This window comes from Vidua macroura, chromosome 5, assembly GCF_024509145.1.
Source record: "Vidua macroura isolate BioBank_ID:100142 chromosome 5, ASM2450914v1, whole genome shotgun sequence".
Classification (NCBI taxonomy): Eukaryota; Metazoa; Chordata; class Aves; order Passeriformes; family Viduidae; genus Vidua; species Vidua macroura.
This window is the reverse complement of record NC_071575.1, coordinates 20150246-20173740: the sequence shown is the minus strand read 5'-3', so window position 1 is coordinate 20173740 and position 23495 is coordinate 20150246. Positions and strand designations below refer to the sequence as shown.

Below are 23495 nucleotides of genomic sequence, written 5' to 3'. Positions count from 1 at the left end.
AAGTAAGACAGGAAAGAAATATAGATTGTGGTTGAATAAACAAAGAAGCAGTGTCTTCCTCCTGAAAAGCAAGCTGCCAGTCCCTCGTGATTGGAGGCAGGTCTTAGGGAAACAGTCCCTCCATGAGATCCTGGAGGAGGGAAGGACCCCAGGGACATCATGCCCTCTCATGCATTAAAGGTATCTTCTCTGGAGGGCACAGTGTAAGGAGGTATCACCTACCTGATGCTCCACACACTGTGTGCAAAAGGTGAAACACTTGGTGTGTTTACAGTTATGCGTGGCCTGGACAGCTGATTTGCAGAATCCTTAAAAATGTCAAGCCTTCTCTGCAGCAAACAGTTTTCCAGGATGGATTCTCCCGGTGGCTTTTCACAGGCTGCATAAAGGAGTCCCCAGCACACGGCCAGAGAGGCACTTGTTGAGATGCTGCTGTGTGGCATTTTTGTGAATGTGCTTGGGTGTTTATGGGATGAAGTTGTGTAGGATGGATTATGCCCCCACGTGTGGCATGCACATGTAGGCACCTGCAGTGTGTACTTGGGCACGAGTCCTCTGGGATTCCAGTGTGCAGGTGCAGAAGCATCTGTGCAGAACGATGTCGTGCTGCTGTGTATCAGCAAACCCTGTGGGCACATGTGCAGCCTGCAGGAACTGACACTGGAGTGGCTGCACCATGTTGTTGGAGGGGCTGTGTGTGGCTCCAGCAACACAGCTGCACGAGGAGTGTCTGATAGGCAGAAACTTGCTCACCACCCCTGTTTTCCTGCACTGGCTGTTCCTTTCCTTCCCTCTGTCCCCTTCCCTCCACCCCCTTCTCTCTCCCCTCTCTAATGATCTGACAGCACTGAAAGCTTTCTTGCAATTTTATTATGAACAGCAGGGATTTAGCTGGGAATTCTTCAATGCCTCACTGTCTTTTCCACTGTGATGCCAAACATGACATGAAAACATCCAGCAGGTTCAGACATACGGAGTGGGCTGGAACCAGTATGGCTGAATGATGCTTGTTCCCTCAGATTGATTGCAATCTTGTCCCATTTTTCCCACAAGAGGCCCCCAGGTAAAAGGAGGGGTGGCAGTGCTGACCTGTGTGCTGCCCCAACCACTCTAGCTGTGCGTGCCCATGGCCCTGGTGCACCACCCTTGCCTGGCATCTCTGCACACTGATGAGTGTGACTGATGAAACTCCCAAGAGCTAAGGGGATACTTCATCCCCACCAAGCACTGCCACCCGCTTCCAAAGGATGCTGTATGCCAGTGAGGGGGTGCCCAGCCATGAGGGTTCCCCCTCTCCTGGAGGCCACCACCCCAGCCTGTGTCCTGAATGCCCGTGTCCTCACACGCAAAGTCCTTCCCTCTCGGTCCATTAGTTTGTTTCCATGGCCAGTGGCAGGCACACGACTCTGAAAGCTGTATTAAAAGCCAGGTCAATACCAGCCCTTGCTTATTCCCCCAGGGGAAAATAAGTAAATAATGAAAGGAGGGGGTGACTTCATTTCCGAAACCAGCAAACTCTCAAATTTAGTGCTGAGAGAGGCACTCCAGTTCCCAAATCAGTAGCATTAGAGCTCTGAGGAGAGGCAGCTCTGCCTCAGCACCAGCAGAACCAGGAGGGATGAGGGCCACTCAAAATCCATTGAATCCATCATTTCACTGAAGGCTTTGAGGCAAACTGCTCTGGCAGATGGGCTCTGGAGCTGAGGATCACTACAGGAGCGAGGTAGAGACTGAGGTACTTAATGCCTTCTTTGCCTCAGTCTTTAACAGCAAGACCAGTTGTCCTCAGGATACTCAGTCCCCTGAGCTGGAAGACAGGGACAGGGAACACAATGAAGCCCCATAAAGCAGGAGGGAATGCTCAGTGACCTCCCACACCATTTAGACACTCCCACGTCTGTGGGGCTGGATGGGATCCACCCAAGAACACTGAGAAAGTTGGCGGAAGAGCTCACCAAGCCCCTTTCCATCATTTATCATCAGTTCTGGCTAGCCAGAGAGGTCGAAGGTGACTGGAGGTTAGCCAGTGTGACACCCATCTACAAAAAGGGCTGGAAGGAGGATCTGGGGAACTACAGGCCCATCAACCTGACCTCAGTGCCAGGAAAGGTCATGGAGCAATTCACCTTGCCATCATACAGAACATGTGGCACAACCCAGATCTCAGGCCCAGCCAGCATGGGTTTGGGAAAGTCGGGTCCTGCTTGACAGCCTGATCTCCTTCTATGACAAAGTGACCTGCTTAGTGGATGAGAGCAAGGCTGTGGATGATGTCTACCTGCACTTCAGTAAAGCCTTTGACTCTGTCTCCCAAAGCATTTGTCCTGGAGAATCTGGCTGCCTGGAGAAATGGAATGGGTGCACCGTTCACTGGTTAGAAAACTGGCTCCATGGCTGGGCCCAGAGGGTGTTGGGGAATGGAATTATTCTGGTGAATGGAATTTTTCCAGTGAATGGAGCAAACCCAGGCAGGACAGCTGTTCTCCCACAAAACCTACATCCTAGGATGAGAAATTACCATGTCTGGGCCCAGACACATCTTGTGAGTCTATTTGTGCTCTTTCTCAAATGCACTTCCATATAACCTCACTTTCTCTTCCTCTTTTCCCCTTCCTTCTTCACCATCTGCCTGCTGTGTCTGCTTCTTCCTCTCAGTCCTGCTATTTCTTTCCTTGCCCTTCTGCTTCTCCCCCTCTTCCTTTTCCTTCTTGAACCAATTCCAAGTTGATATTGAGATACTTTTTCTGCTTTGTAGATCAGGAATTAGGTGGGTCATAACTTCTTCAGCCATTTCCCACCACAGCACAATTACTGGGTGCCCAGAGCAGCTTCCTAAGCTCCCTGTTTGTTTTTCTGTCCTCATATAATCTGCAGTTTTTAAGGCATGATTCTGCTGCTCCTGAAAGAAAATGCTCATCATGTTTTCACCTCTTTTGTGAAATGACAACAAAGTGATATTACAGGTCTAGCTTTGGTCTAGCCTCCCTCATTCTCCCTTCACTTGCCTCTAGCAAAAAGGGACGCTTTAGGTTTTTTCATGGGGTTTTTGAATCTTGAATTTAGAGCAATGTCTTGCACGTCTCTGCCTCTTCATATCTATATCTCTTCACATCTATAACCCTTCCCTAGGGAAAACTCTCGCTATCTCCAAAGCAAACAGTGTTGCTTGGCCCATCCTACTGGTAATTTTAATGCAGATTATTCCCTCCATACACACATTTGTATGACCTTCTCCCTGAGCAAATTCTCTGAGCCTCTTGTTATAGGTCTTTACCCGAGAGACTCAGAACAAGAGAGTCCTCATGGTGGGGCTTCCAGGGTCCAATGCCATACAAATAGCAAACACCAGCCCTAATAACCCTCATCAGTCTCTATACCAGGCTGCAGCCTTGGAGTCTGTCCTTTGCTTCCAAACCTCCCCTTGGGATATTAGACTTTATTAAAAATAAATAGTTACAAATTCTGTTTTACAGCTGATGGCATCAGGGAGAAGAATGGCGGAGGCAAAAGGAGCAAGTGGAGGGTCTGCTGTCCAGTCAGGTCACCTGTCTGTCATCCCAGCTGTGCTGCACCAGGGAGCAGTCTGAGTGTGGAAAGCACAGGGCCCTGCCTCCTCTGCCACTATCTCAGGAGAGGAGCAGGACATGTTTTTCAAGAGGACTGGGAGAACTGGATCTGAGTCCATGGAGCCAAGCTGCTTCTGGAGGTGACAGACACCAAAAGCCAAGGAGAGTGCAGAGCAGCCTGTGTAGAACGTCCTTGTTTCCTAGCTTGGCGTTTGCCGTGGAAGAATATCAATTTCAGTTTTCCTTCTCTTTTATATACAGAATCATGTGCAACAAGCAACAAACATGCAAGTAAACCCCTCGCTTGAGATCCTTCCCCACTCCCTCCAAGAGTCCCAAATTCTCCCTTCTATCCTCATCTGGCCAGTGCTTAGGTGTCGCTCCTCTCCCAGTGACGGCGATGACCCTTGACAGCCATGGGCCCTACCCATAGTGAGAGGGGACAGAAAGTCTGCTGTTGCCTCAGCAGCAGAAACACTTGCCGTGGGTCCCAGTCTCTCCACTGAAGGCAAGGACTCCTGTCACCTCTCCAGAGACAAGAAACCAGGCCTGCTGCCCTCCTGTCTCTGGGCAGGAAAGGGGTTCTAGCCCAAGCTGCATACCCAGAAAGAGCAGTGCATCCTCACTCCTCTCCCAGGCATTATGACCTCATGAGAAAGGGAGTATATCCAAGCAGCTCCAGGCCTTGGTGTATTTGGGGGCTGAGAGGCAATCATGGGAGGCATTATTTGGTGGTGAAGGGACTTATCCAGTGTATGGTACGGAACGGAGGAGACTGTGGGCAATGGGTGCGGAACGGGGAGGCTGGAGGAGTTAGATGGCTGACTCCCTGCGGTATGAGATTGTATCTAGAGGCAGAGTTGCCTGGAGCCGCTCCAGGTCCAGATGGCTTCCAAAATCCATCATCTGGATGATACCTCCCTCCTCCTTGGTGTTGCCCCCTAATACCACACCCACTTCATCATCATCTTCGTCTTCATCTTGACTGACAAGTGCCAGCTCATTCTCATAGCAGAAGGCACTGGGAGGTGGAGGAGAAGGTAGGATGGTCATCTTACTTTCTTGCAGCTCCCGCGCTGAGCAGCAAGGTGTGCCAGCTACCTCGTATGTCTTGTGAAAGCGCGAGTAATCCACTTTGTAGTGGTTCTTCTCCTCAAACACAACTGGTTCAAAGCGATGACCCCAAAGGATTTCACTAGCAAGGTAAGAGCTTCGTGCCTGTGTGGTCATGGCTGTGGCTTCCACCATCCCCTCCAGAATAACCACAATCTCAAAATTCTCCGTCTCCAGCTCTTCCTTGCCAATCCCATAGAGGGGGCTCTCCTCATCAATCTCATGAACAATAATGATGGGTGAGACCAAAAATATACGATCAAGACCCACATCGTAGCCCACATTTAGGTCCCGCTGGTCCAGGGGGAGGTATTCCCCTTCCTCCGTCATGTAGGGCTTGATGAGCTGAGCTCGGACATGGGCCTCCACGATGTGACTCCTCCTCAGGTTGCCCACCCTCCACATGAGACACAGTTTGCCATCCCGCACGGAGATGACCGCATGATGGCTGAAGAGGAGGGTCTGGGCCCGCTTCTTGGGCCTTGCCATCTTGGCCATGATAGTGCCAATCATGAAGGAGTCAATCACGCAGCCCACGATGGACTGCACCACGACTGCCATGATAGCCAGCGGGCACTCCTCAGTCACGCAGCGGAAGCCGTACCCGATGGTTGTCTGTGTCTCCACTGAGAAAAGAAAAGCCCCCAGGAAGCTGTTTACGTGCATGATGCAGGGCTTGAGGAGAGAGGGACTACCTGACACTGCCGGTGCATTGAGGTCGCCATGGAAGAAAGCAATGCACCAGAAGAGGAAGCCGAAGAAGAGCCAGGAGACCAGGAAGGCGGCGGAGAAGATCATCAGCATGTACCGCCAGCGTGTGTCCACACAGGTGGTGAAGATATCGGCCATGTAGCGCTGAGACTTGTTGCTCAGGTTGGCAAAGTAAACGTTGCACTGGCCGTTCTTCTTCACGAAACGGTTGCGGTGCTTCCGCCGGGGAGCATGGCCCTTCCCATTCTGGCTGTGCCCATTCATGCTGCCCAGCGTAGAGACCTTGTGTCCATCCTCTTCAGTTGAGACGATGCTGTACCTGGGAACAGAAGCAGCAGGCATTTCCATCAGAAATATGTGAAGGGCAACAGCAACCGCTGAGACAGCAAGGGCAGGAGATGTGGGTGGTTCACAGGGCTACAGTACCACCCTGTTGGATCTCACAACAGCACGTTTCAGTGATTATTATTTGGCACCGTGGTGCCAATCTGACCAAACTGGTGGAGATCAATGTTTGCTGAGTGTTGCTGCCTGGAGGTTGCGTCTAGCAAAGTCCTGACAGGGCAGCAAAGCAGCAGCAGCTTGTAGCTCTGTGGTACCTTCCAGCCTTTATGATGAGGAGGGATACAAGGCTTTGAAACCTGACAGCAGCTGGGACAGCGAGGAAGCCTGGGAGCAAGCACCCACAGCCTGATCACATTTTGGCCCTCATATAAGACAAGGTTGGGAGTTTCTGTTTTCTCCTCTGCTCACTGATTTCATGGTGTGTGGTGACAGTGTTTATATACTTGCTTCCTCAGGACAGTTCTGTTGCCACAGCAACATGTGTGTCTTCCAGCATCCCTTATCCAAAGCCAAAGGTGTAATTTGGAAATCAACAGCCAAAGCACTGGCAGTTTCCTTGGCAGAAGCTACACACACTTTCTGGGAAACCTTTGCCCCTCTGGCTCCCTTCCCTCACAGTCAGCTCTGACACTGCCCCTCATGTGATCATGTGACACTTGCAGATACTCCTTAAAGATGTGATGGTAGACAGTGCTCTGACCACTGAGGAAACCAAGAGAGTGCACTGAAGCACAAAGACTGCTCTGCCCTCACGCCTGACAAGCTGCAGCCTCACAGAACCCTGGGAGTCTCTCCCTCCCACCCTGTGGTGTTGACATGTCAGCTGGAGTCCTCCAGAATGGGCCTCCATCTCAAGGCTAGTGTTAGCGCTCAGAAACACATAATCACGGAATGATTATATGCAGGTGCTTTTATTGAAGAGCTCTGGGTGTTAGGGGTACAGACCCAAATCTGACTCCGACATGGGTTCGGGATGAACATGTTTTTATATCCTTATTGTTATATAACTACATATTAATTATTAAACTTATATTGTTGTATTGTATACATTGATCTCATGCAAGCATGGATTCTTGTAATCTCCCCCAAACATTGTTTCTCATGATTCCTGTTACGATTGAACAATAATCATATCCAATTACCGAACAATCATCACATTTAACAATCATATCATTTATCATATAACAATCATATAATTTATCATAGTCATTAAATGATTATACAGGTGCAGTTTTCCATGATCCAGTAAAGCCCAACATTTTCCCAGGGCCTACCAGGCCCAACCTTTCTTTCCAACTTCCCTGAATATCCCATGATTTTAGAAATATTTTATCCCTATACTATCACAAGGACAACATTGATGGCTGGATGTGCGATTCCTGGGGACATGTGGCTTCTGCAGTGCTGCTGGAATCTGTAATTTCTGGTCCAGCACCATGCAGTGCTTTGCTTCTCCTCCATAGTATTCTTCCAAGCACTACCCCTACATAAGGCATGTTTTGGATTGGAGAAAGAGAGAGGAGTCATTCCTTGGAACGGGAAAGCTGCTAACAGGTAATTTGAGAAGAATATATCAAAAGGCAATCTGAAGTTAGGGTCTGAGGGGCCAGATGAGGAGGACCAGCTCACTCAGGGCAGCAGCAGGTCTCAAGGGGAGGGTTACTCACCGATTGACTCGGACGCTGCCCATGGCTTGCTCGGTCATCAGGTGTTAGGGGGGTGTGGGAGCTGGCAGGGCGTGGGAACTCATGCAGCAGCGCTCACGTGGGACTGAGCAGCTCCAGATTTCAGCTCTGGCAAGCTGGGACCAGCGCTGCCATTGCAATTGCTCCTGGGCACGTGCCTGGCAGAGAAGGACAAAGCAAAACCCAGTCAGATCCCCCCCAGCAGCACCCATCCCAGTCCAGAGCAGCAGGCACAGGGCTCCCGGCTTTTGCTCAGGGTGTGTTGGGAGCTCTCCTTGGGGCACCTGCTGCAGCCTGGCTCGGGTAGGTGAGGAGCTGATGGATGCAGAGTGGGTGCACAGCCCGCAGACTGTGCCTCCCACCAGCGGAGGAGCAAGGCTGGCCAGTCACCGCCCTCTAGACCAAGGGCACAGCAGCTGAGCAGCTCACAGGGCCCTCGCCCTGAGCCATTATATTAATATCAGAGCTTACACCAGGGCGAGAGCTCAGCCAGGCTAAATACCTCTCACACAAAGACTAACAAAGCACAGAAATGCACAGCAGCCCTCAGGGATCCCTGTCAGCCCAGCCTAACCCTGAGGAGATTTTTTCCAGGGTGTGCAGAACACCCTGTTTCAAATAAAAGAAGGAAAGCAATGGGTAGAGCCCAAAAGAAATGATGAAAAGGAAGGGCTCAGGAGTAGCCAAGGAGAAGCCAGTTAGAGGAAACAAACCTTGTGACGTGCCCTGTGTACAGCATCCAAGGAGCAGCTCAGCAGCAGAGTCCGGGGAGGATGTCCGGCAGATGTCCCAACCCAGTCCTCCCAGAATGGAAGGATGGGGAAGTCAAAGACTCGAGAGCCAACCTATTCCACCTGCCCAGAGCTGCTGGGAAGTGAAATGCACTGAGGGGGTAATGACTCACAGATTAGGAAGGGCTTTGTACACCCATGCTAATCCTGCACTGTAGCCTTTGGATTACAGCAGCCAGTGCTGAGTGTGTATGCAGACAGAGCCAGCCAGTCTATTTCCTCCCAGCCTCACCAATGAACAGCCACTGGTTGCCGGATATGGAAAAAAAATACAAGGATTTTGGGATCAAATGTAAGGCTTAGAGCTGCTTGCAAGTGGTTGTGCATGGACAGGAGAGAGGAACAGCAAATGATGTTGCCTAGGATGGAAAAGGTGGTGAGAACCATCCTCATCTCATCTTCAGTACCCCAGAATGATGCTGCACGTGGCCAGGGGTGCCCACCAGCTTTCCTCAGTTAGGACCAGAGACTGGAAAGCAGCAAGAAGGGAGCTCCAGAAATTACATCTGATGGGATGAAGATTACTCATTTTCTGAGGCAGTTAAAGCTCTGCAGCAACACAAACATGGTTGTTCAGACCAAGAGTATTATGGGACCAGGAGAAGAAAACAACCTTGTAACCTGCAACTCACCATATAGAGACAAAAATGAACAGCTGCCCAAAAATCCCCAACAGGAAAAAGCACTTTGACATTGAACTCTGCCAGCTCCCACCAGCTCACTGCCCTACAACATCATGAAGTTGGTTTGGCCAGGAATTTTTGCTGTGCAGCTGGGTAAATTTAGAGCAGATCCTGGGGCTGGTAACCTAAGTTAATCAGAAATGTTGTCAGAGAGGTCAGTTCATACCCACAGATGGTCCTGCTGGGATAAAGCTGACTAGAGCAATTACATGGTGAGTTCAGACTGCAGGGTCTCACATGACTTTGGGAGATGGCAAAAGTGGGCAGTTTAGGTAGGACCCTCTGTGCCAGCCCCAGCCAGGAGAGGAAAGGCATCCTCTTCAACTGGCATCATTCTCAGCCAGCCTGGATATGCCAAGCTCATCCTTAGCCAGCACTGACCCCAATAACACAGGGAAGGCACTGTCACAGCTCACACACATGAGTAATTCACAATTTCCTGAAAGTTGTAGAAACGGCTCTCTTTCTCTAGCTGCAGAAACAGGTGCACCATTTCTAGAGATTTTGGTTTTCTGGCCCAGGCAGCAGCCAGTTCCAAAAGAAAGGAAGGAGGACCTAAGTTGCTTTGTGAAACTGTGCAGTTCTGGATCTCTGCTCCTCACCTTTCCCCCCTTCCCAAGAAAGGGCAAAGGAAGCAGATGCAGTACAAGGGCTTTGTTCATCTCCAGTTCAGGCTGGTACAGCTATGGGATGGGATGAGCACGCCGTGTAAGAGCTCTGCATCCTGTGGTGCTGTGCTTCCTCCTGGCTCCCACATGGAAGCTCATGCCAGCCAGAGCTGTGGCAGAGCCTCTTGCACAGAGTCCACCATGGCTGGATCATGCAGCTGAGAGCCTGGGCAGCCTTTGCTGCTGGCTCCACAGTGCTCAGAGTATCAGCAGCTAAAGCCATATCACTACCTGCAATTGGTACTTAATCACAAGGAAAGTATTTCCACAAAGAATAAAGGCTACCAGTCTGAGCACACACATTTGAGAATGGGAAAGTAAATGCTTTTATTTGCAGTAAATGGTTACAAGTGGGAGAACGATGGCCTTGGGCCGTGCACGGATCCATGGAACTCACACAGAACTGCACTCACAAATCTTTCTCTGCTTAAAATTTGAGAATTTTTCTCGTGGATTCAAGGACCTCAGTAACAACAGGCAGCATTTCTGAGGCAAGAACTGCCTGAGGGAGGCATCTTTGCCCATTATGAGCTCGTGGGGGTTTTGCCTGGTGAAGTCTAAGTTGTGCTTCACTGCTTCCAGGCCAGTCTGTTCTCAGGTTTTCATTCTCCAGCTTGCATCTCTCCAGCTGTCCTTGGAGAATAAAGATCTTCTGCTTCAGCCTCTCCACATTTGTTTCGGCATTCAGAGCCCGCTGGGTTGTTAGCTGAAGATGACACTCAGTCTCCTTCACTAAGGACTGGAGCTCTTGGGCTTCCCTCTCTCGTTCAGCCTGGCTGGTCTTCAGCTGATCCTGCAGGCTCACCACCACGCACGCCTGTCTCTTCAAGTTGTTCTGGAAGGTGTCAAACATTCTCCTGATCGTGGCATTTTCCTTCCTGAGTGCAGCATTCTCACTCTCGAGCCTGTTATACTGTTCCCTGAGCACGCCATATTCCTCCCTGAGCACGTCGTCATCCCTCATGAACACAGCCCTGTCCTTCTTGAGCTCTTTGAATGCCTGCTTGAGTGTAAAGTTCTCCGATGCGAGCATGACATGTGCATTCCTGAGCATTTCATTCTCCGACCTGAGGATGCTGTTCTCCTGCCACAGCGAGTCGTAGGTTGGCTGCAGGGACGGGGACTCTCTGTCCTCTCTGTCCTCTCTGTCCTCGCTGTCCTCGCTGTCCTCGCTGTCCTCGCTGTCCTTGCTGTCCTTGCCATCCTCCTCGCACAGCACGTGGGGCTCCACTCCCGTGGTGCTCTCTGGGTGTCCCACATAATGGTCACTGGCATGGGCCTGTGTGGCAGCGGCCTCTGTCCCCACGTGCTGGCCTGAACTGTGCTGGAAAGAAGCATGGAAACCACTTGTTGCTGTACCGGCCTTTTGGAGAGCCGGCAACCTCTGATGCCCAGGAAGGTGGTAGGTTGGGGTGGGCTCCTCATCTCCAGCCAAGCTATCAGACATTCCCATGTCTTTGTAAAATGGTTCCTGAAACTCCTGATCTTCCTCCTCAAGCTCCAGTGCATGCTTGGCCAACAACAGCTGTTTATCTTTCACTATATAAGAGTGCCCAGGATTTAGGAAAAATGTGGGTTCTCCCAGATCCTCTGTCTGATTTTCATCTGTGCTGTGACTGCTCTTGCACAAGGGTGAAGGAAGGTCAGATTGGCAGTTTCCTGATCCTTCACTGTTATCATCATCACTATCATTGTCGTCATCACCTTGCAAGTCTTGAGATTCTGGGTAGACCATCATCATTAGCCCAAAGACGCGAAATGGCTGCGACATTTTTCAGGATGCTCTCAGCTGCAGTAGGCAGGAGAATCCAAATTGTCCTCCTGGAGTGCAGGCCATGCAGGCTGTTGACACTGACAAGCAGTGTGCCACCTTCTGCAGCTTCAGCAATGCTTGTTGTGGCCACCAAAATCCCTCTGTTTAGAACACCAGGATGTTCAGGAGGGAGAGGAGAGCCATATACCTCTGCATCTTGGCTCTGGGGACAACTGGAACCACCAACATTCCAAGGTCTGTGATGTCATCAAGTTCCATGTGTGCTGAGTTGTCAGAAGCAGGGGAGGGGGAGGAAGCAATCAACTGCTGTCCTGATTCTGTCTAGGACTGCATTAATTTTCTTCATAGTAGCCAGCATAGTGTTGGATTTAGTATGAGAATAATGCTGATAACACAGACAAGTCAGAGTTGTTGTTAAGTAGTGGCTTACTCCAAGACAAGGACTTTTCAGTTGCCCATATTCTGCCACTGAGGAGCTGCACATGAATCCAGGAGGGAGCATGGCCAGAACAGCTGGTCCAAACTAGCCAAAGGGATATTCCATGCCACAGAACATCATGCCCAGAATATAACTGGGGGATTTAACTGAAGGGGCTGACGAATGCCTGGGGATGTGCTGGGCATCAGTCATTGGGTGGTGAGTAATGGGGTTGTGCATCACTTGTTTCTGTTGGGTCCTGTTATTCTCTCTCTCTGTGCTTATTATTACTATTTATGTTATTAATATTGTTGTTGTTGATAATAATATTAATATGATTAACATATTTATTATTGTTATATTTTGTTTCAATTATTAAATTGTTCTTATTTCAACCCACAAAGTTTATCTTTTCTTTTCTATTCCCCTCCCCACTGTGGCTGGGGGCAAGAGAGGGAGAGAGGGGCTGAGTGATACCTAAGTTGCCTGCTGGGGTTAAACCACAACAGCTGCAAAAGGTGTTTTTGGCAACATGAGGATAAGCTGTCCTCCTGGCTGTAGAGCTGACCCCAGATTGGGGATGTTGCCAGTGAGCAGAGAGCAGCTCATGAAGCCACCTGAGACCTCCAGCGTAAAGGAGGGACAGGGATGATCCAGCCCGGGCAGGCAGCATGGGTCAGAGGTGACAACTCTGTCCCACAGAGTACTGAGACACCTCCACCAGCAAAGTCAAGCCACTGGCACTTGGTTGGGGCTCACCCTGGACAGGAGCAGGAGACATCACCAGCACTTTGGCCACAGGCATCGCTCTAAGCTGAACGGCCAATGGAGGGTCCATGCTGTGGTGCTGCCAATCTGATTCATCCCCTGCTGCCAGCTGGCACAGGGAAGTGTTAGAAATACCGAGTGCCACAAACTCAGAGCGGCACGAGCCAGGAGACGAATAAAAATAAACACGTTTCCCACTTCCACCCCAACACACCCCCACAGCGCGTGGTGCCGCCATGGGAAGGACAGACAGGCAGGCAAGAAACGCCTGGGCTGGGGACTGCTACCACAGTGGGTCACTGTCCCTCCTCAGCAGCTAGTGGGCCAGGGCCACCACTGAAATCCCTGATGGCAAAATCGATTCCATCAGCTTGGCAAGGCCTGGGGGCTTACCAGGAGCCCAAACCCTACGTAAACATAGTTCAAATGGCTGTGAAAAGGTCCCATTGCAACTTGGAAACCTGAAATGCAGACTGAATGAAAGGGGAAGGCTCAGAGGTGTCTCCAGCAGAAGGGGATTATATACATATCCTGAATAGGCAGCTGCCTGTCACATGGACGGGGGGGAGGAAAGCCTGGCTAAGGACAGAGACACGAATCCAGAGCACGCCGGAGGGCATTTCTTGGAGCTTGCTCTGTCTCCTGAGACCCACATGTGAAGGAGGAAGCTGCAGAGTCAGTGGCAACTCCTATGGAGTGGTATGAAACCAAGCTGGTGGGTGCAGCAAGGAGAGGCGCTAGGCAGGAGGCTGCAGTCTGGACAGATGCCTCTCCATCCCTCTGCTGCCTGTCCTGGGTGTACATGAACACCCATGAACTTCATGGCCTGCAGAAACCCCCCAGCACTTTTGAAAGCTGCTGCAGCAGGGATGTCACAGCCACTGCCTTGCAGCATTGCAACAGTCAGCCAGATGTGTCTCCAGGGGCCAGCAGCTGCCTCTAGCCCCAAAGCATGTGCTACCCTTCCCTCTTTCCCAGTCATTTTCCCTCCTTCTGTGTCTTAGATTGAGCAATTCCAGGGACACCACCATGGTGCTGCAGTCATCTCCTCCTTCCCGTGTGACACTGTGCTCCAGCAGCACAAGCCATCACACCAGCCCACGCTGCCACCCCAGTTCTGCTCTGGCCCTGAGAAGGCACGTGGGGCTGCGCTGCTGCTGTCCCTTTCCAAGGGATCTGCAGGATAATAAGGTCAAGAATGTGCTTGGTGCCAGGGCAACACCTCCATTGCTCCATCCCTGTACACAGTGCAGTGCCTCGCATGTCCCAGTCTTTCTCCAGCCCCTGCCAGAGTAGATGATATATTGTCAATCCTTCCTTACATTTGCAATGGAAGAGTCTCATGAAACAGAACAGAAAAGTCCACGCTAAAGCACTCCCCCACTTCTCTTTTTATAACAACCATATCTGGTGCTCTGGGACATACACTGTGAGCGACAACGATGGAAAAATCCCAGGGTATTTTTACACTCTTAGTCTTTGCTTTATCTGGAGTTGTCTGGCAAATGCTTCTCTCCTGTCTGTGGTCAATACCGCAGCCGCGGGTTGCGCTCCTCTTTGTGCCCTTGTCCCTGTTACCGGCCGCGGAGCACCGGCTGGCTTGGGATCAGCATCCACAGCCCCATCCTGCCAGCTCGGCACAGTGACAACACGGCAGACGAACTTCTCGCCTCTCGGGGAGTCAGGGCGGAAACACCCGCAGCTGAGGAGGGACCTCTCTGCCTTTTTGCAGAGCCTTGCAGACCCGCAGCATTCAGTGTGTCCTCTCCATCCTCTTTTTAACTACATCTCTTCTCCTATTCCTCATGAATATTCCCAGGGTTCATGCGGGGGCTCATAGGGCAGCTCTGTGCCATGGGGGGCTGTCCTGCCACAAGAGCCAGTGGCCGAGCTCTCTCTGCTCCGTGCCGGCAGGGCAGGCTGCCAGGCGCTGTACGGGCACACGCGAAGGCACAGTCACTGTGCAGGGGAGCTTTACCATATTAAAAAGGCAACTGACATATGGAAGGTGAGGGGAGGAAGCTGTAATCAACTCTATACCATTTTTATATACACACTTCTGCCTTTTCGTTCAATAATTATAAATAGATCAGGTGCCAACAGTCCCCATCTGCCCCTCAAGGCATGATCCGCTGACCAGTTTCCCTCTCCAAAAGAGGATTTTATTCATGTGCCTCTGCCCGGTTTATATTTTGGAGTGGAGTGAGAAGGGGGGATATTTTTTCCCCCTGTGAAGCTCTGAAGCCTGAGGATGGGTAATATGAAAACAAAACAAAATGATTTGAAGTTAAACCATCTCAGTGTGTGACTCAGAGCTATTCATAGCTCCCTGAAGCCAGCTGCAGCAACGGAGCCAGAAGGATTCTGCCCGTATTATTATTCCAATTACCATCTGAATTAAAAGTTTGAGCAGTGATCAGCCCACATGCTGATGGGAGGGGGAGAGAAGAAAGCGAAGAGAGAAGGAGAGAAAGAGTGAGAGGGAGAAAAAACAGATAAAAATGGGAACCACACAAAGGTCCCCAGGATGACAAAGTCAGGAAGAGGCACAGAAAGGTGACAGCATCACCTCCTGCCTGCTCCCACACCGCCCCAGCGATTCCTGCTGCGGCTGCACCGTCCAGACAATGGTGCTGCAAGAACAGCTGCCTACTCCCCAGCATCTCAGACTAGGTGGGGGATACCCCATGGTGGGGTTGGTGGGACTGGCACCGGCATTCACCCACTCCTCTCTGGCCAAAATGGGGCTGGGGGTACATGACACAGGGGCTGGGGGGTGGACTGAGCAGGATTGTAAGGAGAGGATGCTGCTGGAGTGGCAGCTGGGGAGAAGTCCCTGCTTTTCTTTGCTGAGTGAGGAAGGTGGGTGTTATTCTCTGTAGCTGGCATCACAGGAAAAACTAAATGCTCAGAAGGGCCCTGGCCTTCCCTGGGTGGTCTTCTTGGCCAAAAAGAAACTGAGCTTTTGTAGCAGCCAGAGTGCAGACTGCATCCCACCTGCTCCTGAGGAAACAGGGGCTCACATACCCCCAGCAACCTGCCACCAAAACCATGGACTAGACCCCAAAAGGTTGGTGCGAAACCTGCAAGAGCCGAAAAACTGAAGGCTCTGGGGTGTCCCTGAAGTCCTCACATCCCAGGCAGATGCAGTGCACTCAGGTCACCTCCTCCAGCTTCCCAGCACAGTGCAAAGGGTGTCTTCACTAATCTCTGCATCTCTGGAACTCCCTTCACTGGGCGTCCTGCCCTGCGCAAGCCCTGGTGTAAGGCCATTCCCAGCAGCATCCCTTCACCATCTCTTCAGCACAAAGTGCCTGGCCATGTGGGATGTCTTGATGGCTTTTGGCTAGTCAGGAGACAAGGATAATTATCGGTGTGCAGGAAAAGGGGGGTAAGAGTGGCTTACATCATCAGCCTGCCTGCTGCAGTTGTGGTCTTGACAGGGCAGGGATGGACTGCCTGTGACTCGGCCAAGCACCCAGCAAGGCAGGTGTGTGCAAATAGTTTATGAATGATGATAACAACAGTGACAGCAGCAAGGGCAAACAATAACCAGGACAAAGCCTGCTCTGCGCCAAGCTCCCGATCGAGAGAGGCTGCAGCCGCTTCTCCGCACCCAGCTGCTGCACGACAGCTGAGTTCCCAGCCTGGCCTGGCTGCTAAGCACTAACCCATCAGCGACAGGGGAAAAAATCTCCCTTCATCCCACCTTGTCGCTAGGCTAAGAGGGAGCTGACCAGAGCCACGAGTCTCCTGAAAGGGCCCCAGCTGCTCCCCTTTCAGCCATGCCTGCTAGGCACCAGAAAGAGAGCAGAGGGAGCATCCCAGGTAAACTGCAAAACCGCAGAGAGCGGATCAAGTATTTCACTACAGGTTTGCTGACTTCTGTTGCTGTGGCTTGATCCGTCAGGTTTAACAAGTACATCTGGAAGGGGTCAAGCCTTAGTGCTGCCCAACTCACGCAGTACAGAGTACCATTGCCCGCTCCTTCCCCTACCCCCCAGCTCTCCGACAGGGAGGGGCTGCCATCGCGGGCAGGGTGGGGCTGGGGGAGAGCAGAGCGAAGCGGGACACGGCGGCTGCATCTGCACACTGCCAGGACTGCGATAATTCCCCCCCGCCGTCACTACGGCTTGCGGTCATACCCTGCTCCTCCGGGCTGCGACAGTCGCTCCCGCTGGGATCCTGCCTGCTCACCTGCCTGTCGCCCGCTGGCGCTCGGTGCTGCCCGCAACTTCTGCCTGCTCACCTCCACCCAGACACGAGGCTGTTTCTTGGTGCTGGGAGCAACGGGAACGGGAGAGGAGAGGAGTTCTGGGGCCGCTGTGTCTGGTCCCGTGGTAGGCACCGCCTCTTCATAATGCCATCGAGCTTTTCAGAGGGGTGAAGCGCCTGTCTGCCCAGCCTCTGGGATCCCCGGTGCCCTTCAGCCCCCGCACTCACCGTGCTGCTGGCGGGGCCGATCTATACAGCTCTACCGGGCTTTACCCTCCTCTACAGAAGAGTCACTTTCGACATCCACTTGCTCTGAGACTCCTTTCAGCTGGTCAGTCTGCGCGGGTGCTTTAGCGGGCTGCCAGCAGAAAGGGAGCCGGCAAGAGCAGAAGGGAGAGCCAAGCTGAAGGCAGGGGAAAGGAGAGCAGGCAGCAGAGAAGCAGCTGGGACAAGGCCAGCAGCTCTTTGTACCAATGCTGGTACCACTTGCCAGGGAGGGAAGGAGGTGGGGAGATGTGTCAGGGTCGTTTCTCTGAGCCTTTTGCAGGGGACAGAATGGGGGACGCTGCTTCCCTCATTATCAAACAGCACCAGGCTCCCTCTGAAGTGTTTCTGGAGAAATGTTGCCATAGAAATAAAAAAGCCGTCCAGATTGTGAGGGGCAGACCCACTGCTATGGTGGCAGGGGCGTGGGCAGAGTGGCGGCAGGAGCCCCTGGCTGGCGGCGTGGGGAGGTGCCGGGCTGGAGTACCTTGTTCTCCACCCTCCAGTCTCTGATTTCCAGTGAGAGCAGCAGTGGTGCTGCTGTGCCAGCATGGCTGGTGCCAGGAGATGGTGGGCATCTCCTTCCCAGATAAACAGGTGGGTGAATGCCAGAACTGTCCCTGAAGCAAGCTGCCTGCTGCCAGGCTCCCAGGAGGACAGGCATGGAGGTGCATGGGTCTCTGGGGCTACGGTGACAGGGTCACATTGCAGCCAACTCCCATCCCTCAGCAGCCTGTGCCACGGCACCACCTTCACTGCTGCAGAACGAGCCTCAGAGGTCTGAGGGCAAGAACCAGCTTAAAAGCAGCTCTTGCCTGTCCCAAGCCCCGACTGCCAGAGAAGCAGCATTTCTCACAAGAAGGGGGTCCAATCCCAACCATCACCATTAAAACCACCTTGTCTGGCGAGGAAAACCGGTGCCGGTGCCTCTGGGGGTTTCCTGTGAGGCCTCTCCGCCCTGGTAAGGGGCACAGGAGCAGTGACATCAAGGAGCAGGAATTTAGCCTGACTCAGTTTCGCAGTGTTGCGAGGCAAGCGCAGACGGCTTCACTCAGCCTGTGCCATTCACAGAAAAGCGAGCACCAGCGGGAGGCTGGGAGCCGCGTGGATGAGTAAGGGATCGATTGCTGAGACGCCAGCATCCATCTATCGATCCCTGGCCGCGCTGCCGGGTTAAGCCAGCCCAGTGCAATAACCAGGCGGGATAGCGGGGCTTGCTGAGGGCACAGGGCCATTAACTGCTCCACTCTGCGTCCGCACTGATGTCAGCGCGCGGCGGGCGCAGGTATCCATCACCGTGCCCTCCTCCCCCTTGCTGGCACCCTCCTGTCACTGACAACACCCTAGGGATGCAGCTGCTTCCCGGGCGTGGCCAATGGCTGAGCTTGGGGTGGCCGAGAAGCTGGAGGGGCCAGTGGAGACTGGTCCTGCCAAGAAACTCCGTCCCTCCCCAGCCACCTCCTGGCTTTCCTTGAAAACCATGGCGGGGGACTGCAAGGGACAAGGACCACTGCCTGCCCCCTCCCAGCACCACATGTCGGGTGTGGTGATCTTAGCACTTTGATCCCCAAATGGGGAGAGTTGGAAGAAGAAAAAAGGTGGAGGAGAGAGAACCCGCTTCCCTCCAGATCAGCCCTCTCCAGCTTATCCTTTCTGTGTCCATCCTCACCATTTGTCCTCTTCCCCACCACTCCCTGTCCCCAGCAGATTCATGCTTCCCCCTAAGGCACATATTTGCCCTGTATAGATTATTATTTTCAGTGTCTGCAAACAGGAGTGGCCACCCACCGCCAGAGTGTCTCAGGCTTCTGTGGGTGCCAGTTCTGGTGGCGGAAAGGGAAGGGACACATTCCCATGTCTCTGTCAAGATGTATTCCCCTGCACCTGCCTGATCCCTCCCAGGCTCCAGGTAACCCCAAACCCTGGGCTCATCTCCACACCTCCCACCTCGTGTGGATGACTCCTCCTGAGCAGCCAAGGAGGGCACAGAGCAGGGGTTGAAGGTAGCCTTAGAGCTATGTCACCTTTGCCACACATTCCCGTGTGCACTGTCACAGGGTCTGCCCTTCACAGCACACCCCCAGGGGGAGGAAGGGGAGAAGGGAGAGGCCCCAGAGCTGCTGTTTGCTTTGCCATCAATGGAGTCAGGGCTGGGCTGCAGGGATAGGAAACTCCAGGCTCTTGCCAGAAGGATTTGGATGACTCCAGGTTATTTGCCCAGGAGGGAGGGCCATGGGGGCTGAAGGGCAAGGGATGTCCAAGGTGATCTGCCAGCACCATGCAAACCTGCCTGCCCACTCCTGCCCTGCTGGGGAAGCCGACCTGAACAGGGAGCAAAGGCAGAGTTTCTCTGGTAGTTTGCTCACGGCTTCCTCCTGAGCTCCTTCACCCAAAGCCACTATCCAGAAGACCCTTTGCACCGTGCCTGTCTGAGGATGTTGGACCACCAATGGCAGGATCAGCCATGCTGGGACTAGGAGAGGTGGAAGGCGAGGGAGAGGGGGCAGATCTGGAGCCCAAAAAGCTCCACAGGCAGCAGGAGAACAAACACATCCACTTCAGCCCCATTTGCACCCAAGAGCTTGGAGAGCAGGCCTCCAGCTGCCTTTTTCTGTGTGAACTGGCCGGGACCAGCACAGAGAAGAATCTACAGAGCAAGAGACGCAAAAGGTGAGCAAGACCCAGCCCAGGGCGAGAAGACACTAAGGAAACATGGGGAGCTGAAAAAATAAAGAAGTTACCTGCAAAGGGACCAAAGTCAGGGTGGCAAGGGGGCGGGGAGGGAAGTTGGGGAGGTTTAGAGGCAGGAGCCCACCCCTGCCCCTCGGCCCGCGGCTGCCCCGGTAGCTGTGCGTGCATATGCCATGCACACAAGGCAACTTTATTATTCACTGGCACGCTCACACGAAGCCACGCATCTCTCCCCAAGTTATATTTATAGCTGTTCCTCAGAGCGAACGCAAATGAAACAATACATTATTTTCCTAAGGGAGAAAAACCCTTCCCGCTCTCATGCCGGTGAGCAGAGCAGCGCGCCCCGGCACCGCCTCTTACCCGGGTCCTGCCGAGGGCTGCCGCCTGCTCCAGCCGTGCCGAGCCAACATCAGAGGAAGGGGAAAGCGGCCGGTCTCTCCATCTCACCATGAAATGTCTCAGCCGGACCGGAGGAATCAGGGCAGTCTCTCTGCAGTCCTCGCTCGCCTCCAGCCTAGGTTTATTTTTTTCCCCTCCGAAGAGCTACTTCTCCGCTGCGACCTGCTCTTCTCCTAACTCTGCCCTGCCCACGCCAGCGCTCTCCTTCTGCCTCTGCCTCTCAGAATTTTTTGCTCCCAGAAGCGTCCATCCCACGGAGTGCTGATGTGCCTTCGTGGCTCAGCGACGGGTTTAGGTCTCCCCCTCCTGCCTGGCTCCCTCCTTCTCTGGCATTATTTGCCCGTGCCCCTTGCTGCCCCCCTGCTCTAGTCCCCAGATCCCCCCTCTCCCTGACACTCTTTCTCCCTTTACGCTCCGCTCCCTTTCCCTGGCTGCCTCCCCCCCTCGCTGATTGTTATGCAGTCTGTAGCTGAGAAGTCAGTAACTCTGTGGTAGGATCCAACAGCTTTCTGCTACTTTAGCCCATCCTCGTATGTGAGCTCAGAGCTGCGGAGCCGCCATGGGGGAGACAGAGCAACCATCGGCAGCGGGAAAGGGATGGTGGGGCCGCCAGATGCCCCCAAGGAGGTGAATCCTCCTCCTGGGCGGCTGCACAGAGATTAAATAACTACCGTCAGAGGGATTTTTCCCACCTGGATTTGGGGTGCTGGGCTGACACCTCGCCCTGAGGAAGGACCAGGCTCTCCCAGCTGATGCAGAGTGTTTGCTGTGGGGCATTGCCTCCCCACGCTACAGAGCTGGTGATTTCCTGCCGGGATGAGTAATGCTGGGACAGGAGCTGGACACGGAGGGACCAGCCCTCAGGGCTCCAGGATAGTGCACAGCCATCCTGCTGGGAAACCTGTCCAAGAAACCTCTTTTGGGTCTCCATGGCCAGCAGCATCTCAGAGGCTCTAAAAGGGTCACTTCTTGGTGACAAGGAGAGAAGACAGGGGACTCTGCTGCAGCAAAGACAGGCTGAAGAGACCCCTGACCAAACAGGCAGTGGCTGTAGACACAGGGTCCTGGGGACAGCCCTGCTCCAGGACAGCATTTTTGAGGACATGGTTTCCGTCTTGGTGCCTCATATGCTGTCCCCAGTGTTAAGGCCTGTGCTGAAAAGTCAAAAATTAAAAAATAAAACATTTTTTGAGTCTCCTCTGGGCCCCAATCCTGCAAGGACTATGACCCTCCCTCCCAAAACCCTCCCAAGGTGTGGCACATGGGATGACCCCTGCATAACATGCTGTGGAGCCTGCTGTGCCCTGCCAGCACCAGTGAACACTGCTATGGTGAGCACAGACTGCTCCCACCTGGCAAAGCCACTGCCGGGGCAGCAGAGGGTGCTGGGGTGGGTTTAGTAGCTCCATGAGATGAGCAGCTGCAAATCAGAAGCACATCAGCCTCCTGAATGGGTCAGTTCACCCCAGTGCACCCATGGCTGCTCCCTACTGCTCCTGGGGAGCTGCTGCACCTGGATGGAGCAGGGCCAGCCCATCCATCCCCTCTGCAGCCATCCCTATGATGATCTCATTCAGGTTCAGAGGGGTACTTACTTTCCCAAAAGCTCTGTCTCTAGGGCCTGTTTTGGGGCTGCTTCCCTAGAGCTACTGACCAGTATCTGCCCAGCTGCCCTTTGGCAGAGTGTAGCATCCCTCTGGCACCATGGCAGGCCTTTCCTCTTCATGTGGTGAAGGGATGAAGATGGGGCTGAGACATCTTGCTCCTTCCCAGAGCGGGCAAAGCCACCAAGTGCCGCCCTGTGGCCTCCTCAGCTTCCAGTGGGATTTTGTCTTCTCTGCCTTTTGCTCCTTACTGCTGGCTCCCCTGAGGCCTCACCACATTTCCCTCTGCCTTTGCAGCAGGAAGATGGATAGCTGCACCTTGTGCATGGTGTGGCAGCCTGGCACTGCCAAGAGACAGGTGGCACTTCCAGAGCCAGCGAGAGGGGCATGGGGGCACCACATTGAAGATGTCACCGGCTCCTTGCTGTCCTTGTGCCCCCCAAGTGCCATGCCCTGACCGCCCCATGGCCGCCGGCCCCAGCAGCGGGGTGGCTCACACTCGCCGCCCCCGCCCGTCTCCACCAGCACCGTCTTTAATAAGAAGTGTGGAATATTTTAGCACCTATGTAAAAGCCACCACAGACGGTGGTGGCAGCCGTTGCCAGGGAGACGCTCCCAAAAATAGCCCCACTCCGCCAACCTTTCCCAGTGCCGCTGTGGGGATTGAGGGAGGCAGAGGGATGGAGGGATGAAGGGATGGAAGGGTGGAATGAGGGATGGATAAAGGAATGGATGAAAGGAGGGAAAGAGAGTCATAGAGATGGACAGAGGAATCTTTGGAGGGATGAATGGAGAGAGGAGGAGTGAGGGGTGGTTGAAAAGAGGAGGGAAGAATGGATAGAGAGAGAGAGGGAGAGGGGGGTGGCTGGAGATGGATGGAGAGATGGGTGCAGTGGAAAGCAAGAGCTCCTGGGAAGGTGAGCAAATGCTGCCTGCCCCTTCTCCTGCCTGGGCATGAAGAGAAGAGCTACCTCTATGCCAGCAGCCCCTACTTGGACACCTGTGGTCCTGAACTCCTGTGATACCAGCTAAGCCAGCACAAACTCTCAAGCCCTCTCTGTGCTGAGCAGGTCTGACTTCGGGTGTTTAAACCAGAGAACAAAATTTTGGGCTCCCTAGCACCTGCCATGCTCCCTCTGTGATCTTCCACCAACCATCCCATCTCTGTCCCCAGTGTTCCAGAACTGCCCAGCCAACCTGACCTGGTCATGGGGGCAGAGATGGTGAGACACAGAAGTGACCCATGGTGCTCAACCTCACCATGTTCCTCAGCCCCTCTGGGAATGTAGAATCATTTCCCTCTCTCAGACAAATCCCTGAGGCTGCCCACTCTCCCAGGACATCTGGATGTAGCCTGATCTACATCCTGCAGCAGAAATGGAGGGAGACACCTGGAGCACCACCAGGGGCAAAAGTAGAGAAGCCTTCCTGACAGAAGGAAACAAATGTTTTAGTGATTAGGAAATGCCCTTTTGTCCCTCTTCTCATCCCATAGCCATCACCTCACAGGGAGAGGTAGAGAAGGGCCCTAGATGAAGGTGCTGCTGCCTGGTTCAGGGGCTCTGCAGGAGGAGCCTTCCAGACCAGCAGAGGCAGAGAGGGAAACCCCAAAAATAGAACTAAAGGAGGAGGGATTGGGGGGGGGGGAGAAAAATAAACCAAACAACCCCAAAATCTCATTTTTAATATCAAATCCCAGCTCACTTGCCTCCTTGTCACCCTGGCGACATGCCTTGTGGTCACCATGGAAACAGGAGGCATGGAGAGAGCATCACCATGCAGGGTGGTGGCAGCACC

At 53.2% G+C, this 23495-nt stretch overlaps 2 protein-coding genes and 1 long non-coding RNA gene across 7 annotated transcripts; 1 reads left to right on the top strand and 2 right to left on the bottom strand.

Annotated features, from left to right (window-relative positions):
• The first annotated feature begins 887 nt into the window (after positions 1 to 887).
• Positions 888 to 4945, top strand: LOC128807263 (uncharacterized). The gene is made up of 4 exons (XR_008437094.1): positions 888 to 2542; positions 3474 to 4400; positions 4635 to 4769; positions 4857 to 4945. It is a non-coding gene; the product is annotated as an uncharacterized LOC128807263 (long non-coding RNA).
• Positions 4380 to 20445, bottom strand: KCNJ4 (potassium inwardly rectifying channel subfamily J member 4). Of its 5 annotated transcripts, none has more exons than XM_053977500.1 (3): positions 20056 to 20445; positions 7403 to 7578; positions 4380 to 5709 (listed from the first exon to the last, which is right to left on the bottom strand). In XM_053977500.1, exons 2-3 carry the CDS (start codon positions 7438 to 7440, stop codon positions 4380 to 4382), a joined length of 1368 nt encoding a protein of 455 aa, XP_053833475.1. In that variant the 5' UTR covers positions 7441 to 7578; positions 20056 to 20445. The 5 variants fall into 5 exon arrangements, with proteins under 5 accessions (XP_053833475.1, XP_053833476.1, XP_053833474.1 ...); XM_053977501.1 differs by lacking the exon at positions 20056 to 20445 and adding an exon at positions 16720 to 17313; XM_053977499.1 differs by lacking the exon at positions 7403 to 7578.
• LOC128807262 (endosome-associated-trafficking regulator 1-like) lies at positions 9865 to 11585 on the bottom strand. Its single transcript, XM_053977504.1, is given in 2 exon segments — positions 9865 to 10154; positions 10156 to 11585. Coding segments are annotated over 2 exon segments (1377 nt in total). The 5' UTR covers positions 11334 to 11585; the 3' UTR covers positions 9865 to 9955.
• Positions 20446 to 23495: the final 3050 nt, after the last annotated feature.

What these genes read in the sequence shown, in the direction of transcription:
- KCNJ4 (XM_053977499.1), bottom strand. Translation starts at nt 20,105, where the DNA reads ATGTTGGCTCGGCACGGCTGGAGCAGGCGGCAGCCCTCGGCAGGACCC. An exon ending in CAGCCCTCGGCAGGACCCGG is followed by an intron (nt 5,710 to 20,055) that starts GTAAGAGGCGGT and finishes TTCTGTTCCCAG; the next exon opens with GTACAGCATCGTCTCAACTG.